The sequence below is a fragment of the Vulpes vulpes genome, chromosome 6 (genome assembly GCF_048418805.1).
Source record: "Vulpes vulpes isolate BD-2025 chromosome 6, VulVul3, whole genome shotgun sequence".
NCBI classification, from domain to species: domain Eukaryota; kingdom Metazoa; phylum Chordata; class Mammalia; order Carnivora; family Canidae; genus Vulpes; species Vulpes vulpes.
Window position 1 is genome coordinate 48,048,776 of NC_132785.1, and position 19,317 is coordinate 48,068,092.

The 19,317-nt window shown below is 37.5% G+C and overlaps 1 protein-coding gene across 1 annotated transcript in view; it reads left to right on the forward strand.

Moving 5' to 3' along the window:
• Window positions 1–18,841, forward strand: part of IPO5 (importin 5) — a 43,142-nt gene extending 24,301 nt beyond the window's left edge. The window contains exons 12-26 of the mRNA XM_026003652.2: window positions 24–113; window positions 235–408; window positions 2,687–2,905; window positions 3,895–3,978; window positions 5,341–5,473; window positions 5,561–5,682; window positions 8,209–8,305; window positions 9,504–9,676; window positions 10,652–10,763; window positions 10,850–10,905; window positions 11,926–12,048; window positions 12,822–13,041; window positions 13,947–14,175; window positions 15,544–15,685; window positions 16,294–18,841. Of these exons, the coding sequence (XP_025859437.1) occupies window positions 24–113; window positions 235–408; window positions 2,687–2,905; window positions 3,895–3,978; window positions 5,341–5,473; window positions 5,561–5,682; window positions 8,209–8,305; window positions 9,504–9,676; window positions 10,652–10,763; window positions 10,850–10,905; window positions 11,926–12,048; window positions 12,822–13,041; window positions 13,947–14,175; window positions 15,544–15,685; window positions 16,294–16,380 (2,061 nt within the window). The 3' untranslated portion in view covers window positions 16,381–18,841. The remainder of the gene's footprint in view (window positions 1–23; window positions 114–234; window positions 409–2,686; window positions 2,906–3,894; window positions 3,979–5,340; window positions 5,474–5,560; window positions 5,683–8,208; window positions 8,306–9,503; window positions 9,677–10,651; window positions 10,764–10,849; window positions 10,906–11,925; window positions 12,049–12,821; window positions 13,042–13,946; window positions 14,176–15,543; window positions 15,686–16,293) is intronic.
• The last annotated feature ends 476 nt before the right edge of the window (window positions 18,842–19,317 follow it).

Sequence of the window (19,317 nt, forward strand, 5' to 3'; positions counted from 1 at the left end):
TCATACAAAGTAACCTATTCCAGCATCCAAGAGTAAGGTATGCAGCCTGTAATGCTGTGGGACAGATGGCTACAGATTTTGCACCTGGTTTCCAAAAGAAATTTCATGAGAAGGTAAGTAACAAGGCCTCAAACACTCAAGTCACACTTTTAAGAAGAGGGGGGGTAGTATGTTATATGTATGCTTTGAAATGTGGCATTTCAGAATGTGTGCTCATTTGCTTTCATCTTCCAGGTGATTGCAGCCCTGCTACAGACCATGGAAGATCAAGGCAACCAACGAGTGCAGGCCCATGCCGCAGCTGCTCTTATTAACTTCACCGAGGACTGTCCCAAGTCACTGCTTATTCCGTATTTAGACAATTTGGTGAAACATCTGCATTCCATTATGGTTCTTAAACTTCAAGAGGTAAGTTACTAGGTTTTGAGCTCCTACTTAGAAATTAACATAGGTTAATTTAATGGGTAAGACCTAGAGAAAGAAACTTTTCAGCATGGCCATAAAGAATAGAAAGTTAGGTTAGCCTATTTGAAGTAGAATAATTTGGTCTTGAACAGAGATAGGCCAATATTGGAATTGGGAAAGAGGATAGAGCCTAAAGGTTAGGTAAAAACAGTATTTGAATTGCCTTGAAAACAAGGCAGTTATTTTGAATTCTGATTTATGTAAATTTGGAAGAACCATTTTGTTCTTAACTGCTGCAAGAAATCATGATAATATGATTGTAGGAAATTAGCGTGATGGCATTGTGAGGCATAAACAAAAAGGGAGAAGATTTAAGTCAAGACTGTCAGAAGATTATTTCTCAGAGAGCTTGAGTGGAAATTGGGGAAGATGATTCTGAAAGTCATTTCTTGGGAAGCAGTTAACAGTTTCTGCTGGTTTGAATTTAAAAAGATGAAGAAGTAAAAAAATGTTGACCATTCTTCTCACCTGGATGACAGAAGTAGATAAAAAAAATCCTTTTTGCTTTAAATATGTTAGATTTCAGACAAGGCCTGGCTATCCAGATAGTTAAAGCTTAAATAAAAGGTGCAACCTAGAAACAATTGGCTTATCAATGTTTAGTACAGCTATATATGAGAAAGAGGATGCAGGCAAGAAAGGTAAGGGTTTAGATTCAGTTTGCTGTCAAATCCAATGAAAATAAATTGCTGTAAAAATGAAATGAATAAAAAAGATAAACAAAAGCCTTTTAAAATGATTATATTCAACAGACAAAAAGTTAACTCTCAAGTTGTTTATAAGTAAAGTCAGTCTGTAACATTATATACTCGATTTTTTTTTTCAGATTTATTTATTTATTTCAGGGGGGAGGGTAGAAGAAGAGGGAGAGTCTCAAGCAGACTGCCCACTGAGTGCAGAGCCCAACTTAGGTCTTGATCCCAGGACCTTGAGACCCAAGACCTGAGCCAAAACCCAAGAGTTGGATGCTCAACCAACTGAGCCACCCAGTTGCCCCTAGAATATCAATTCTTGTACATTAATTCATTGTGGACCAGTGATAGTTCATAAGCCACACTTTACCTAATTGTGTCCTAAAGGAACAAGATACAGTGTCTCAGATGGCAAAGGAAGGGGTTTGAAATGGGATGGGTGCTCAATGTCAGATGACAGCAGACTAAGAACATGATGAAGGAACACGAGTTAGTCTTAAGACAGAAAGAAGTAGACCCAAGATGAAGGCATATGAGTTGGTTGGTTATTCAGGAATAGATGGATCAAATGTGACTTTACAAGTAGGTTTGGGTAGAGGGCTGAAGTGTAAAGAGAGTTTCTGTTGCATCCTCTTCCCCCTGATAGGCAACATGTCAGATTTTTAAAGACTAAAAGAAGGAATTGCTAAGATCAGCTGGGGAAGAGGATAAAGTATATGGGCAAGAGTTGTTCAAAGAGAAGGTAGTTAAGGAAGAACAGCATTCCTCTGAGATGAGAGGTAGGTCAAGACCTGAAGTGTGGAGCAGATGCAGAAGGGAGTAGGTTACTCTCTTATGGAGGTGGTGGAAGTGGTAGTACAAGATGAAGAGCTCTGTAGAGAGTGGGTATGGTTGATGAGGGGAATGAAAGAAATCTGGAATACCCACTGGGTCAGATATTCATATGAATCCAAGGGGATATTGACAGGTGACAACATGAGCCCAGTGGCAAGTACATGGTTACTGGCCAGGTCAGAGAACACTAGGTCTTTGGTGCAGGAGAAAGGTGAGCTCATCGGTCTCACCAGATAGTAAAACAGTGTGCAGGAGAGCTCTGGCACCAGTGATGGTGTTAGTGCTACCTTCTAGGGAGAGTCAGGGAAGGTAAAGGAATGGACCGTAAAGGGAGTTCTCTCCACATATGGTAGGACAGCACTAAGTGGGAGTAAGCGAGGAAAAAGGACTAAGAAAGACAGGCATGAAGCTGGGGATATAGAAATTGGAAGAGGAATCTAATTTGTGCTCAAGCACTAGTTGCTCTGAGACAAGGCCAACATGAGGAGGGAGCACTTTGTTAACAGAGGAGCAAGGAGATCCTCTCTCAGTAGTTCCACAGGGACTCTTCAGTCTGCTCCAGAACCTGTGGTCTACACTCAGGCTGCTGAAGGGTGGTCTTAGCTTGCTGTTTCAGAGAAGTGTTTGAGAACTATCAGGGGACATGTCTTCCAGCCTCTCATTTCCATGATTTGTTTTGTGTGTCTTCCTTCTAGTTGATTCAGAAGGGCACCAAGTTAGTGTTGGAACAAGTTGTGACCTCTATCGCATCAGTTGCAGATACTGCAGAGGAAAAATTTGTCCCCTACTATGACTTATTTATGCCATCACTAAAGCACATTGTTGAGAATGCAGTTCAAAAGGAACTCAGACTTCTCAGAGGAAAAACTATTGAGTGCATCAGCCTCATTGGTCTGGCCGTTGGGAAGGAAAAAGTAAGTAATTTATTCCAAGGTTGAATTTACTATATGTAATTTGGCTGTGGAGGCATTGAAGGTACTAGAGAGCCTTTAATTCTGATAAATGATTTTCTGGATACTTGTTTTTATCCATCATCTTACTCTTTGTATGGAAATTCATTTATCAGTGTTAATACTAAGTTTTTTCTTAATTCAGTTATGCTCTTGAAACCTCCCCCCTTTCCTACCACATCTACAGTCTTTCTCCTGGGAGGTGTGTGGAGTTCAAGATCCATACGTTTAGTTTCACCCATTTAAACATGTACTTGGAGACGTTCCACTTGATTTCTTGTTAATCCAAAAAACATCAGGTGTCCCGAGATAGAAATTCTATATGCATATAACACTTCAGAAAAATAATTAGCAAGGACTGTTCACCAGCATATCTTCCTTCCAGCCAGTACCTCAGAGTTGTCAAAGCCAATCAAAGGAAGTTTCTCTGTCATTGACCCCCACCCCGGGTTCTAACTCTCAGAACTGTCAACGTTAGAACCTCTCTGATTGGTCTCCTCCAAAACCATCAGTATTAACTTATAAATAGTTTTCTGTGGAACTTGAGAAGCTAACCAGTAAAACATTTTTGTGTTCCATACTCTATGTATCTGGCTTTCAAACTGTCTTTGAAACACACTGTCTACACAAGGGAGATTGCTAGAACTATACAGAGTTAAATGTAGATGATAAAGTTCTAGAGAGCAATCTAAAATTTTCTTTCTGGAATTCGATTATCTTTTTACTGCTGGAAATAACAAACCATAGACCAAAACTTTATGTCATTAGAAATACCTTTACACTGCAGTTAACCCTGACCTTCATTGAAGAATCTATTTTTCTAGAAAGAGCACTAAGTCTCTGTAATATATAGATGAAAATCTTTGAGTGTAACCCTTGTCTGAGGAGTTATGACCCATGCGGATAATGTAATGGTAACAGTGGTGTTGATTTTCTCAAATATTTTCGTCTAGTTCATGCAAGATGCATCAGATGTGATGCAGCTCTTATTGAAGACCCAGACAGACTTCAGTGATATGGAAGATGATGATCCTCAGGTAAAGCAGCTTGGACACATTCACCTTGATCCATTGAGGAGTTGTGGCTAATGCAAGGTTAATGAACTCGACAAAAAAATTAATAGGCTTCTTGAGATAACCCCTGGTTTCAGAGACATTCTTCGCTGGTTTTCCTTCACTTCTCATACCACCTTTTTCTCAGCCTGCTGTAGCTGCCCCCTCTCAGATTCTCAATTTTTTTTGGTGCTCTTACGGTTCTGTCCTAGGCCCGCTTAGCAGCTGAACAGTGTCATTTACATTGTGGCTTCAGTCTTCCTCTGTATGCTGTGACCTCCAGGTCGTTCTCTGAATTCAAGATTTATTTATCCAACAACTTATTAGACATCTTTGTTTGGATGTCTCCCAACCTTCTCTGTGCCACATGACTTCCCTCCCCTGTTGAAAAAGAAGTACAGAAACCTAACAATCTTAGAACATGCTCTGCTTTTCTTTCTGCCGTGAACAAACACTTGTTTCACTTAGACCCCCTCCCCCACTCAGCCTGACTAACCTCTGCTCATATTTCACATCCTGTGTGAGACTTGATACTATGTCCTTATGACCCTGGGGTGTAAATTGTGTGTCATAATCCTAATAGTATTTACGATGCCTAAAGTGTAACAGGCATTCCATAAATAGCTGCTGAATTACGTTTTGACTTTATACAGCCATGCTGTAATTGTTTCCCATAAACTTAAAATTGGTTTTGTTCTGTTTCGTTTTAGAGTAGGAGTGGGTAGTATGTGTATGAATGAATATGAGGTAGTTATATTGGAAAGTAAAAAATCCCTTTCTCAGTTATCGAGATGATGAATTAGAACTAGATTCTCTATAGGTAATTTGCAGGTGATTAAGACTGTGTAAACATAGTAAGTAGAAGAGGTGTCTTAAACATAACCCAGCCACTTTGAAAAATTAAAATAGCTGGAAGAAAGGGATGTTTTGTTTCTTGGGTGTTAATGTTTAATACATAGAATGCTAGGCAGTAAGGATACAGTCAGATAAAATAGGTTCCTACCTTCAAAAAAGTAGTACCTAGGAGTTGGTATGATTAAGTGGGTTTTATATATGTGGTCCAGGTATTAGAGAAAACCTGTATATTGCTTCTTGAAAGTAAGAGAAAATAAAACACGGTCCTGGTCTTTCTCTTTTGCCTCGCCTGCTGTCTGTATCCCCGGGTAAAGGTTCACAATGATTCTGTTGTTTCTGAATGTTTTTAAGTATATGACCTTAGAAAATGTACTTCTGTCTAAAAGATATGAATGTAAAATAAAACATTATTTCTATAAAATAGGGAAATGGCTTTCTCTGTGATATTTTTTTACCCATTGTTTTAAAGTCAATTTTAATTTCTTCCCCCAGATCTCTTACATGATATCAGCATGGGCCAGAATGTGCAAAATTCTTGGAAAAGAATTTCAGCAGTACCTTCCAGTGGTTATGGGGCCTTTAATGAAGACTGCTTCGATTAAGCCTGAAGTAGCCCTTTTAGATAGTAGGTGTCTTCATGAAGACATAGCAGTCATAAAATTCATCTCTGTGACTATTTTTAACATAAATTTGTTTTCTTCTCTGTTAATAGCCCAAGACATGGAGAATATGAGTGACGATGACGGTTGGGAATTTGTGAACCTTGGAGATCAGCAGAGTTTTGGTATTAAGACTGCAGGATTGGAAGAAAAGTCTACTGCTTGTCAGATGCTGGTGAGTGTGTACAGTGTTTACCAAATTTCAGTTGACAACTTCCCATAACACATACATAAATATTTCTCAAGGCATTTGTTCTGTAGATGCTAAAGAAATTATTTTAATGAGCAAGAATATATTCTTTAAAAAGTAAAATGTAGAAACCTTTTGACCCAACATTTCTACTTCTGGATAAAGAAATCATATAGGTGGGGCACCTGGGTGCTCACTCAGTCACTTAAGCAGCCAACTTTTGATTTCAGTTTCGGTCATGAACTCTCAGGGCCCTGGGATCAAGCCTGCTATACTCAATAGGGAGTCTGCTTGAGGATTCTCTCCCTCTCCTCCTTCCCTTGCTTACTCTCTTTCTCTTATCCAAATAAATAAACCGTAAAAAAATCATATACATAAATTTCTATTTCTAATTCTATTCTATTTCTAAAAACAACAAAAAGAAGCAGCTTAAATGCCTGCTCTTAGGAAGATAATAATATTGTACCCTAGACTATTACACGGCTGATACAAAGCTACATGAGAGCGCAAGGACTTTTGTCTGTTTTGTGTTTAATGTATAGTAGATAACGATGACAAAGGACTACTTTTTGAGTGAATGATCAGAAATGTGCTCATGATACTGAAAATAAAACTGATATGGTTTCACTTATATAAAAATATAAACATGGTAGGGACATCAAAATGTTTGCAATGATTATCTCTTTATAGTATTTAGGGTCTTGTGTGTAAGTTCTCTTTGAGTTTTTTCCCCCCTATAGACAGGGACAATATATTTTTTAAAAGAATTAAGTTATGGTTTCAGATTACAAATTTAGCAGTTAAATAAGTCTAAATAAAAATTAATTGCTTACAGTTTATCTTGTATTAATAAAGCACCATTGTGTTTTCTAAGTCATTTAAACTTGTATTTCTTGAACTTTTGCTTATCATCAGTACTTACTAAATTCTATAAATATCTATACCTACAATAATTTATAAACATTTTGAGTTTTTCTGGTATCTTTCTCAAGTAGAGAGCAATTATGTCACATCTCAGAACTATCAAATCTTTTAATGTAGTGGGAAAAAGTAAAGAAACAATTGTTATTAAAACAGCACTGTCCAGGGCGCCTGGGTGTCTCAGTCACTTGGGCGTTTGACTCTTGGTTTCAGCTTGGGTGGTGGTGTGGGGGTCATGAGATCAAGCTGTATCAAGCTCTGTGCTGGGCATGGAGCCAGCCTGTGATTCTCTCTTTCCCTCTCCTGCCCTCTCCCCCAACCTCCATTCTCATGTGCTCTCTCTCTCAAAATAAATAAACAAACAGTTCTGTTTTTCTGTTTCACTGCTGAAATGATTTTTTTTTTCTTTAAGATTTACTTATTGGGACACCTGGGTGGCTCAGTGGTTGAGCGTCTACCTTCGGCTAGGGGTCTGATCCCGGGGTCCTGGGCTCGAGTCCTGCATCAGGCTCCTCATGGGGAGCCTGCTTCTCCTTCTGCTTATGTTTCTGCCTCTCTGTATGTCTCTCATGAGTAAAAAAGTATAATCTTTAAAAAAAAAAAAAGGATTTACTAATTTATTTGAAAGAGAGAGTGAGGGGTAGGGTAGAGGGAGAGGAGACTACTTAAGCAGACCTCCCACTCAGCATGGAGCCTGAAGTAGGGCTTGATCCTGAGATCATGACTTAAGCTGAAACCCAGGAGCTAGATGCTCAACTGACTGGGCTGCCCAGACACCCCTGAAATTTTTTTTTTTTTTTAAAGATTTTATTTATTTATTCATGAGAGACACCGAGAGAGAGGCAGAGACACAGGCAGAGGGAAAAGCAGGCTCCCTGCAAGGAGCCCCATGCAGGACTTGATTCCAGATCCTGGGATCACGCCCTGAGCCAAAGGCAGACACACTCAACCACTGAGGCACCCAGGCATCCCGATTTTTTTTTTCTTTTTTAAATAAAAATAACAGCCTGTTTGCAGACAGAAAAGATAGGCTACAGTTACATTTTTAGTTTTTGGTTTGGTTTGGTTTGGTTCTTTGAGAGTGAGAAGACAAGCTGGAAGGGAGGAGCAGAAGGGAGAGGGAGGGAGAATCTTCAGCAGGTTCCACGCTCGGTGTGGAGCCAAACACAGGGCTCAATCTCAGGACCCTGTGATCATAATGTAAATAAATCGAGAGTTGGACACAATCAACTGAGCCATCTGGGCACCCCTATATCTGTTTTTTGGTTTTTTTTTTTTTTAAGATTTTATTAGAGAGCTAGAGAGCTTGTTACAGGCATTGAGGGAAGGGGCAGAGGGAGACGCAGACTCCCCACTGAGCAGGGAGCCCGACATGGGGCTTGATCCTAGGATCCTGAGATCATGACCTGAGCCAAAAGTAGCTGCTTAACCAACTGAGCCACCCAGGCACCCCTCTGCATGCAGCTTTAAATGTATTTCTAGTCAGGGTACAGCATCCTGTGGTCCTTAGGATTCTATTTGTTAAATACTAATACCTAAAAACTAACATGGATCTTGATTTGATTTCTCTTTCCAATATTTTGTTTTCAGGTTTGCTATGCTAAAGAGTTGAAGGAAGGCTTTGTGGAATACACTGAACAGGTTGTCAAACTGATGGTCCCTCTACTGAAATTTTATTTCCATGATGATATCCTACAACTTTGAACACAAAACAATTAGTTAAATTATAGCTTGTTCAAGTATTAGACTTTGTGTTAACCGAAGCCTATGTCACCTTTATTCTTCGCACTAACTATAAGATTATAAACTTCTTTTTTCATGTGCTTTAGTTTCATGGGTTTTTTGCTTTTGCCAAAAACATGAAGAAGAAAACTTTACCTGTCTTAGTTAACAGCTTTTTCTGTGAACCTCTAAAAGATTTTAAGAATTGATATTTTATTAGCAAATGTTTACATTTGTATATAATTGCTACGTTTCTCAAATATCTTTTGATGATGTTAAGCAACTAAGACCATTCTAAATACATTAGAGACCCACTGATAACTTTCTGTGACATAGCTCTACATTTCAAACATGGATACCACCTTTGGGGAGAAACATTTCTTGATAAATCTGCATGTTAAATATTCTCTTCTCAACATGATAATAGTAGTTAATACATATAGAAACATTTTTATGCCTTTACATACACAGTTTCATACATAGATTTTTTTTTTTTTTCATACATAGATTTAAAGAAGAAATAAAGGACAGCTCAACAGTGTTTGAGCCCAGACCTAAACCCAGATCTGCCTGAGTGCAGAGCCCCTGTGTTGTAGTTTTTCATGCAGTATCCCATAGTGGCGTCCTTTACAGAAGACCACTTTTGCCCAACAGAAATATACCATGAGGCCAGAGGACAAAGAAGTCTTTTTTAGAGGAAATCTCCCAACCTGATTTTATAAATGATATTAGATAGGGAAGGGCATCTTGATCTTCATTGAAAACTGAAAAGGCTCTGACAGGAGGAGGTCCTCATTCATTTTCCCAGGAAAATCATAGCTTTGGTTCCATTTATTAGAAACATATTGCCTAAAGTTTTGGGATAGGAACATCTTGAGACCTGCTCTAAGGATCCCAGATCCTCCACCTTTCCGTCTTGCTGCTCAGTTGTAGGTGACAGAAAAGATAGGAGATAAGTCTTAATGGGTAGGGAGATGTCTGTTTTTATACACACGCTCTATTTAACATAAGCTCCTGTATTGCAGTCTCAGATAAACAAGTTACCTGGCGCTCAGTGAGCACTTTAACATTTACATAAGCAAAGTGATAAGAACGATCTTTTGAGGATAGTGATTACACTAAGCGTATCTAAGAATAGTGATTACGTTTCCTTAACAATAAACGTGTTCGAGTGGCAGCAGCAGAATCCATGCCTCTTCTCTTGGAATGTGCAAGAGTTCGTGGCCCTGAGTATCTCACACAGATGTGGCATTTTATGTGTGATGCTCTAATCAAGGCCATTGGCACTGAACCAGATTCAGATGTCCTCTCAGAAATAATGCACTCCTTTGCAAAGGTAAATATTCTTCTCTTAAAAATATGTATAAGGTTGTGTGTTCATTTATTAGTCTTGCTAAATAAATAAAACTGAATCTTTTTGTGCTATAACAAATGATTCTTAATTACTAGAAATGTTTAATTCTTTTTTAGTTTAATGTTTTGGTGTTGTCCTTTTTGTGTTTGTTTGTTTTTTTCAGAGTAGCTGCTCTTACAGTCCATTCTTGGTTAGTTTCCACCATCATTTACCTAATAATCCAGCTCCAGAATCTTGGCTCATTTCCAGCACATACCTAGTTTCTGTCCTATTCTGTTTTTAGTCCCTCTCCTCTTCACATTACCTTTGTGCTGAGATAACCTCCCTTGTATTGTTCCAGAAGTCTCTCCTTTCTCTCCCTTCCAGTTCATTCTCCTTTGCTTGAGCATGAACTTGCTCATAATTTGTCACTCCACTTCCCATATTCTTGGTTAGCTCCATGGCCTACCTGCTCCACAGTTCGTTTTAAAGTTTCATCACCAGTGTTTGTCCCCTTTTACACTCCTGCAGTTCAATTTTCTTCTATTTTTCCAAAGAATGCATGCTGCTGGGCCTTAATGCCCCCCCCCCCCCCCCCACACACACACACACACACCTCAGCTCATGCTGCTTGACCTTTCTCCAGCTAGGTTTGTGTAGAGTATGTGTGTGGTGATTAAGCTCCTTAGGAGCTGGATGCTCTGCTCTATCTTTGAGACCTCAGCACCTAATTGTAATGCCCGGCATTTAAGATACGCTCAGGACATGTTTCAAATAATGCTGTTTAAATTCTTTTTGAAGTACTGTCATTGTAACACAACACGCCAAGTATTATCTACTCATTTAGTCATTAGTCTTCCAGGGTACCGAGTTATGTTAATTTTTCTCATGCTTCCATGTGATTCTTAATGGAATTTAACTTTTGACTCTTAAAACTTAAATCCCATGGCCTGCTTGCTTTCCTTCATTTCATTGTAGTGCATTGAAGTCATGGGAGATGGATGCCTTAATAATGAACATTTTGAAGAATTAGGAGGAATATTGAAAGCTAAACTCGAAGAACATTTTAAAAATCAAGAATTGCGGCAAGGTAAGTTTTCCACGCTTTTATTTCTGAATGTAATCCTTGACCATTTTGGCAATATTTAAAAAGACATTTATTTGGGTGTGTTTTAGTTAAAAGACAAGATGAAGACTATGATGAGCAGGTGGAAGAGTCACTACAAGATGAGGTAAATTATTCCCTTCAGAACCTAATTTATATGATCACGTGCATCTGGAAGATTTTTAAATGCTTAAGTTTCTAGAAAGTTCGTTACCTGACTTGTCATTCTGATGGTAATTATCAGTACTTTCCAGCAGAAGAATCTAACATATATTGCATATACTAATTTAGAGAAATAAGTAATTGATGTTAGCTTATTTGTGTTTTGGATGCTATATATGCAGAGAGTTTTTGTTGGAGTAACTCACACATAACAGCACTTATAAGTTCACCTAGTATTTTACATACTCCTCTCAGTAACCTTTTATTTGGTGGTGCCTTCAGCATTTTAAAGGTAAGCGAACTCAAACTCAGGTGTTAAATGACCAACTGGAGCCACACACAGTTGACAATCTAGGACTTAAGGCCAGATGTTTTTGTAACATCAGCTGTCTTTCTACCGTACCACAGAATAATGCAGGTTTTCTTACAAATGCTACACCTAGAGTGGTCGAAGTGGTCGATCTTCACCTTGTTACTCCATTTTCTCCTCATTCACCTGTGTATTTAGGGCCCAGAGTGTGGCATGTGGCCATCCCGGTGGACCCATGCTAACATGTGCAGGTCATCCCATTTCTGTGTGAGGTGGTCACATGCTCACACACATATTGCTCCCAAGGATGAAATGTTGTAATTGACCCCACATCCTTTCACCAGTCTGCTCCAAACTTAGAAACATTCTTGCAGAAAACAAAAAATAATGCTAAAGTAAAAACACAGAACTTCAATATTTAAGTACGTTTCCAGAAAACTCTGGGATAAGTACAAACTTGCTCACACCTTTAATCTACCGATAGCAGATAGGAGATGTGATCCCCAATCATCAAGGTTACTGTGGTCTCCAGACTCTTTCCTGTGCCCTGAAGAAGTGATGAGAAATTTCTTAGATTTTTTAAAAAATAAATGTAACTGTTGGTCATAATGGAGATGCTTTTTAATACATATGGGTGTTATGTGTTTTTTTGTTTTGTTTTGTTTTTGGTTTTAGGATGATAATGATGTTTATATTCTGACCAAAGTGTCAGACATTTTACACTCAATATTCAGTAGCTACAAGGAAAAGGTGTTACCATGGTTTGAACAGCTGCTTCCGTTAATTGTCAACCTCATTGTAAGTGTTGCCTTTCTTTGACCGTTATTTTAGGTAGTTGCCTGGGATGTTTTCAGTGTAGCACTTGAAAACACACTTTCAGGTTAAAATGGGTCTTAGAAATCATAATTTCCAAAGTATATCTTTAATTTTATCAAGTTTATTGCATTGCCGTTGATACTTTCTCACTTAATATATGCTTATTGTTGGCTAATTAACTTTTCCATAGTTCGATTAAATTACAATGTGTTCCAGAGACATACAAATGACTTTTCATTATTTGAGGTTATGTGTGTCCTGCTAAATTAACAAAATGATTACTTTTTTTCGGTGGACCCTAGAGGATTCAGTTAAAATCCTTGTTATGTACAACCAGTAGTCGTTTATTGTGGATGATGGCCTTATGTATTTAGTTTTTAAAATATGCATGAAAAGCAACCAATAGGAGTTTGTCTTGTTTTGGCTTTTAATTTTGCATTGCATTTGGTAATGCAGCACGTTTTTTAAAAAGGAAGTGTACGTATCTTGCTGCTTCTGCTGGTGGTTCTGGTATGTGGTAATGTCAGATGGTGAGATTCTTTAGAAAATCATACAAAGTCTTTCAAACTTGTTCTTCATTAAATCTGTGTTGTAATTTGAGGATTGTTACTCACAAAAAGTGATTATTACTGTGTTGTTTTTCATCGTTTGTATCAGGAATATCCATGTATAAGCTGATAGTCTAGAGAGAATTTTTTTTCTACATTCTTAATGTACTCCAGTATTCAGAGCTTAAAAGATTATCTCTTTTATAGTGTCCACATAGACCATGGCCAGACAGACAATGGGGATTGTGCATCTTTGATGATGTCATAGAACACTGTAGTCCAGCCTCATTTAAATATGCAGAATATTTCTTAAGGCCGATGCTCCAATATGTATGTGACAACAGCCCAGAAGTCAGGCAAGCAGCTGCATATGGCCTGGGAGTCATGGCACAGTATGGTGGAGATAACTATCGTCCTTTTTGTACAGGTACTTTCATTTGTTGGTTATAGGCATCCCTTTTATCATTTCCTTCTTCTCTTTTCTACACTTCCAAATATTATGTAGCTGTTTTTATTGTATTCTTCCCTTTTTCAAACCTCTCACCTATAGTGCAAATGAATTGGCCTTCTTTATTCTCATAGAAATGGAAATGAAGGGGATCCCTGGGTGGCGCAGCATTTAAGCGCCTGCCTTTGGCTCAGGGCGTGATCCTGGAGACCCAGGATCGAATCCCACGTTGGGCTCCCGGTGCATGGAGCCTGCTTCTCCCTCTGCCTATGTCTCTGCCTCTCTCTCTCTCTCTCTCTCTCTCTCTCTGTGACTATCATAAATAAATAAAAATTAAAAAAAAAAAGAAATGGAAATGGAAATGAAGTTTGGATGAAATCTGAGCCTCACCACTCCTGCCCTCCAGAGTACAGTTTGGGCATTATACCCCAGCTGCAGCGTAGGATTTTTTTTTTTCCCCTTAAGATTATATCTATATGGAAGAGTGAGAGCACACATGAGCAGGGGGAGAGAGAGGGGGGAAAGAGAGAAGCAGATTCCCCACCCAGTGCATAGGACTTTGAAAACATACTGGGGTCCCTGTATGGTTAGTGCAGAAATATAGAGAGGCTTTTAAAAGCTTAAATACCCTGAGGTGAGGACTGTAAATCTGGGGGCTCCCAACTTCGTGTAGTCTCAGTAGAATGCGGGCACTCCTGGCTGTGTGGGGGCAGCCTGCTTCCTTTCTTTACTCTAGGTCTGGTTCTGCAGCCAAGAGAACAAAACAAGTCATGTCTTATACCTTACTAATTCTTCACTATAATCGATACAGTCAAAGCAAAAAAAGAAATATAGGCATAAGAATGTGAGATTTTAACTGACCTTCTTGCAATTGCTTATTTTAGAAGCACTTCCACTGCTGGTAAGAGTTATTCAGTCTGCCGATTCTAAGACCAAAGAAAATGTCAACGCTACAGAGAACTGCATCTCAGCAGTAGGAAAAATTATGAAATTCAAACCGGACTGTGTAAACGTTGAAGAAGTCCTGCCACATTGGTTGTCTTGGCTTCCACTACATGAAGATAAAGAAGAAGCTGTTCAGACTTTCAATTATCTGTGTGACTTGATTGAAAGGTAAGAAAAGGGACAAATAGACCTTATTTTCTTCCTCTTTATTTAAAATAGTGTTTCCTGTGCACAGCCCTCAGATGTTTAGTTTAAACTGTAGGACAATTAACACTGCCTTACAATTAGATCTAATTTTGACTTTTTTATGGAATTAAATTCAACAGATAAGGCATTGTAGAACATAATGTTTTTAAGAAGGTTCCCTTTTAATGTTGTCATCCACCCCGTTAGTCTGGTTTTTATTTGGCTTTAGATTTTTTTAAATTTCAGCTTTACTGAGGTGTGATTGACATACATCACTTATTAGTAGAGTAAGATTAAAGTAGGTTTGTTGTTCATGCCATTATTTGACCCTCTGAAATTCTGGGTTTTTTCTTTGGATTCAAGAATCAGCAGTATAAGGAAAGTATTCCAGACTGGTAATCAAAATCTGGCCTTGGGCTCTGGCAATATTAGTGCTCTTTTGTGTTCATGAGTATATCAAAGAATTGCAACAATCTGGAGGCTATAGAAGCTATCAAATCAAAGTTATGTTCTTTGGTTATCTGTTTTTCTATATCCAAGTTCTAAATATTAATCACATCTAGGCTCTGTTGCTGTTAATTACTGCTTTTATTCATGAATAACTCCAAGGACCACAACTACTCTCCTGGAATTTGTAGAAATAGGCCAGCAAGTGTATTCCATCGTGCCTGTTTCAGTTCAAGTTTGCACAAATGTTGTGTTTGAGTGTTCCCATGGAGAACTATCATTAAGGGATGTGATAGCCATCCTGGAGACTGTACACTCTTTATCTGCTCCTGTTCTCTGAAGCCACCAGGTCTCCATCATTCTGTTTGATCATCTCCCTTGGAAATGACTTCTGAAAGTTTCTTAATGAAAGACTAGAATTCTAGTTAAATTTACTATTATGCTTCTTTCCATTAAACTTGCTTAAAGTTTATTTCCCAGATTACTCTTGAAATGCCCCTAAATTCTTTTGAACTTCAAATTTATTTGGAAACCACTTTCCCACGTGTAAGTAAAATACATGTTAAGAAGTTTATTCTTAGTAAAGCTTTTTTTTCCCTTTTAAATAAGTTACAAATTATTTATAAAGCACTTAGAACGTTCTATTCTTTTTGGCCCTTAAAACAAACCTGAAAGATGAGTCAAGTATTTTTTTCTTAATTTACATGGAAAAGCACTGAAGAGCCAATAAATAAAATTAGCTGTTTTTCCTCCCACTGAATTTGATTTTAGTGAATGCATAATAATCTTATAAAAACTTTGTAACAAAATTCCATGTTGGAGAAAGCATGTAGGAATGTATGAGTGCTTGAGTGATTTCTCCTTATAATTTTCATTTATAATTGCTTTATTCTCTTTGGTCAGTAATCACCCCATCGTTCTTGGCCCAAACAATACCAATCTGCCCAAAATATTCAGTATAATTGCAGAAGGAGAAATGCATGAGGCAATTAAACATGAAGATCCTTGTGCCAAACGTCTGGCTAATGTAGTTCGTCAAGTACAGGTAAGCTGTTTTGCTTAAATTGGGGAAGAGGAAATAAAATAGTTTTTTGGGAGGTGTTTATGGTTTTTTTTTTTTTCCTGTATTAAAAAAAAAGAAATAGGTACCAATTTTCATTTTTATATTCTTTGTCTCTCAGTTTCAAATTAATATAAAATCTGTCTATATGTTCTCATTTTTTTATTACCACTAAAATATTTGTCCTAAACTTGAGACTTGAGAACCTTGCAGTTGGCACTAACACATACATGTCTTCTAGGGGTTTTTTGCATTTACTCAAATTTAAAAAAGAGATTTTAATAGTAAATAAGCCGTCAGCTACCAAAATCTTTTCAATGATTTATGCTTCCTGAATTCTAATGTATTGTTTACTTGACCGTGTTCTCTATCTATTGTAGCTTTATCAGGTCAGATTGAATGAAGAAAACTTAGTGTAAATGAAATGAACTTTAAATAAATGGAACCAGGTGTTATCATTTTATAATGATACTCATGAAACTACCTCAGAAGAAAGTATTTGGCATTATTATAGTCTACCTAATGATGATTAGTAAAGTCCTTCCAGATGACCATTTCACTGAATCTAAATCTATGAAACTGTTTTTTCCTAGACTTCTGGAGGATTGTGGACCGAGTGCATAGCACAGCTCAGTCCTGAGCAGCAGGCAGCCATACAGGAACTCCTGAACTCTGCCTGAGGGCCTTAATATCACCACCAGAAAACTAACTCCAAATAAACGTTTACCCTTTTGTTTAGGTTTCTTTGTTTTGTTTTTGAGCAAAAGAGAACGGTAGAGTTGTGTTGTCTAGGCCATTCTTCTGCAAAGCTCCAAGAGTGGGAAGAGAAGCACTGGGTTTCAGAGTGGTGTTTGAAAGGATTTCTATCGTACCACTGAAGAGGTTCCCCGTAAGCCCTACGGTAGCACTGAAGAGTATTTTTCTATTGGTGATAAGCCACTCACGTGAAGGTGAAAGGGAAGTAAAATTGTTTTCTCATTAGACATAATGAAATTTAAGACAAAACAGCTTTAAGATCAGCTATTCAGCATAGATGTGTGTTAAAACAATTTGCTCTACACCTAGTGTTAATTTTATTAATTGGAGTGTGAGTCTTTCTCAAGGGTAGAAAGAAGCCTTCTACCCAACAAAGTAGTAGATCTAAAAATTGAAAAAAGAAAAAAAAGCTGAAGACAAAAACAAGCATGAAGATGTCATATTTGATGTCACTTTTGGGTTTTTCCCCAAAAGGCTGATGCAGTGACTCAATTTGGAAAGCTTTTCAGCTTCCAGTCCTTGAATGTGAAGTGTCGTTGGCATGTCTGGCAGTAGTCTCTCATTCACTCCTCAATAAACAACATTGAAATACGAAAGAAGTTTGTGTAAAAATTCAGTACTGTCTGGCTTTGATTCATTTAATGTTTTTAATATAAGAATAAGCTAATATTTTTTTAGAGTAGTAACTATGGCTTTGAGTGTTTTCTTTTTCCCCCAGTATTTTCCTTGTGCAGTTTGAACTTTAAAAGCATCTAGTTTTTACCATTTTCCACTTTAATTTAAGCTAAGTTATATATCTATTCCTTCATGATTGGTATCCTTTTAAGGCTTGCAAATTTTGACCAATAGTTTTTTTAAATTAGGATCATTCTGGTAGATAAAAAAGATTTGGCTTAGTATTTTCACTGCAAATTATAATTGATATGGAGCCACACACAACTTTCAAACTTTTAATTTTATGATAAATATTATGCTTAAAATTATTTACTGGTAAATTCAGGAAAATGTGTGAATTTTTTTTCTTTGTGTGTTAACCTCATACCAGTAAATGACTTGCTGTTGTTTCTTTACATAATTTTTCTAAGGGGTCTTAGTAGATTTCTGTTGAAACTTCAGTGTTAACATTTTTATAGTTTGTACTAAATTTAACCGTGATACAAAAATGAATTTTATGCATTAGATCAGAATTTAAAATTAAAGATTTTTTCTTTAAGTGATTTGCATTACTTTATTAAAACTAAATCTGAAATGGAATAGAAAAAATGAATTCTCTTAAGATGGTTCACTTGGTAGCAGATACCATACCTTCAAATACATTTTCAGTTTTCAGCACAACATTGGTAGCCCGGAGAAGCTTCAGTAACTGGCGGAACAACATTGAATGACTTCACCAGCACAGACATTGCTTTCAGTGGGCAACTCAACTGTTTTGTAATGTGTGGGGAGCAATGTTTGGAGCTACTTTATACCCTGTATTTCTGTTGGAGTAAAATGTGTCAAGACAACTTCTTTGTGCTTTCTTACATAGAATAGAGTTTGAAAAGCCGGTTTGTGTACTGATGCCTATCACAGTTTCACTTTTGTTTTTAATTTAAATGATTACTACACTTAAAACTAAAAATGTGGCACGCTTGCCTGAATTGAGATGGAAGTGTGGTCAGAGAATGGCTGCAGACTTGTGGAGAATCTAGTGTCTGCAGAGTTCTGTGCTAACCACTTAGGAATACGACTCTCATAGCTTCTGGTTTAATTAAACATTATGGGAAAGTCATAAGATGGACGAGTGAGGAGTGGGTAAGATCCCTGAAGGAAGAAATAAAAGGGTACAAATCCACCCTTCTGGATAAATGTAGAGAAACATGTCGTTGAAATTGAATTCATCAGGAAAGGTTGGTATTAAAGGCCGCTCATGTGACATGATCCTGAAATCCAGGACTCCTAACTAATTGTGATATGTTCATGAACTAGCAGTTCTTTGGAATTATCTGGGGAAACAGTTTTAATACCTCATTTTGTCTACACAAGATGAAAATTCATGTTTTTTCCTTTTGTACCAAATTTAGTTGCCTAGTGGCCTTGTGTGTCAGCCAGTAATGGTATATTTATGAATCCAAGCTATTTCTGGAAGGAAATAATGTGTGTGGCTCTTAACATTTTCTGGGTATTTTGTAACAAAGGATTAAGTTAAGTGCACAAGTGTTAGAAATTTGTAGCAAAACCCATTTGGAGTATTTTTTTAATGCTGTAAATTTAAAGAAAAGTAAATTGTCTTAAAGCTAATTTGACACTTCTGTAATAGGAGGCAACTTTATCATGACTCTGGAGTTGTAGTTTGGCTAACAGAACCATCACAAAATACGTAAGCAAATAAACATTCTTGATGCACCTGGTCTCATAATAAATAAAGGGGGGGTGCATACTTATAGTGGTGTGAGCATTATATTTTTTGATCTAATCTTGAATGATTGCCTATTTGGAATTTTAAGCAATTTGAAATACTGAGGGGATAGCTAAATGTTTTTAGTGTGGCTTCATTCTGCCTATGAATACTGTATCAAACAAGTTTTTGGTTCCTGTTCATAGAAATGACTGCTCCTTGTGTCCCTCTTTGCTTCAAAGGAGTGATGGCCAAGACCTGCCATCTTTCATTTCCTTCACTCCAAATGTTATAAGTACCACTGTTTAAGAATGAATAACCTGCAAGGAGTAGGCCTAGATTTTTATTTCCAACACTTGAACTTTTTTTTTTAAGATTTTATTTGAGAGAGAGAGCACAAGCAGGGGGAGAGGGAGAAGTAGGCATCCTGCTGAGCAGGGAGCCTAATGTGAGGTTCAATCCCAAGATCCTGGCATCATGACAT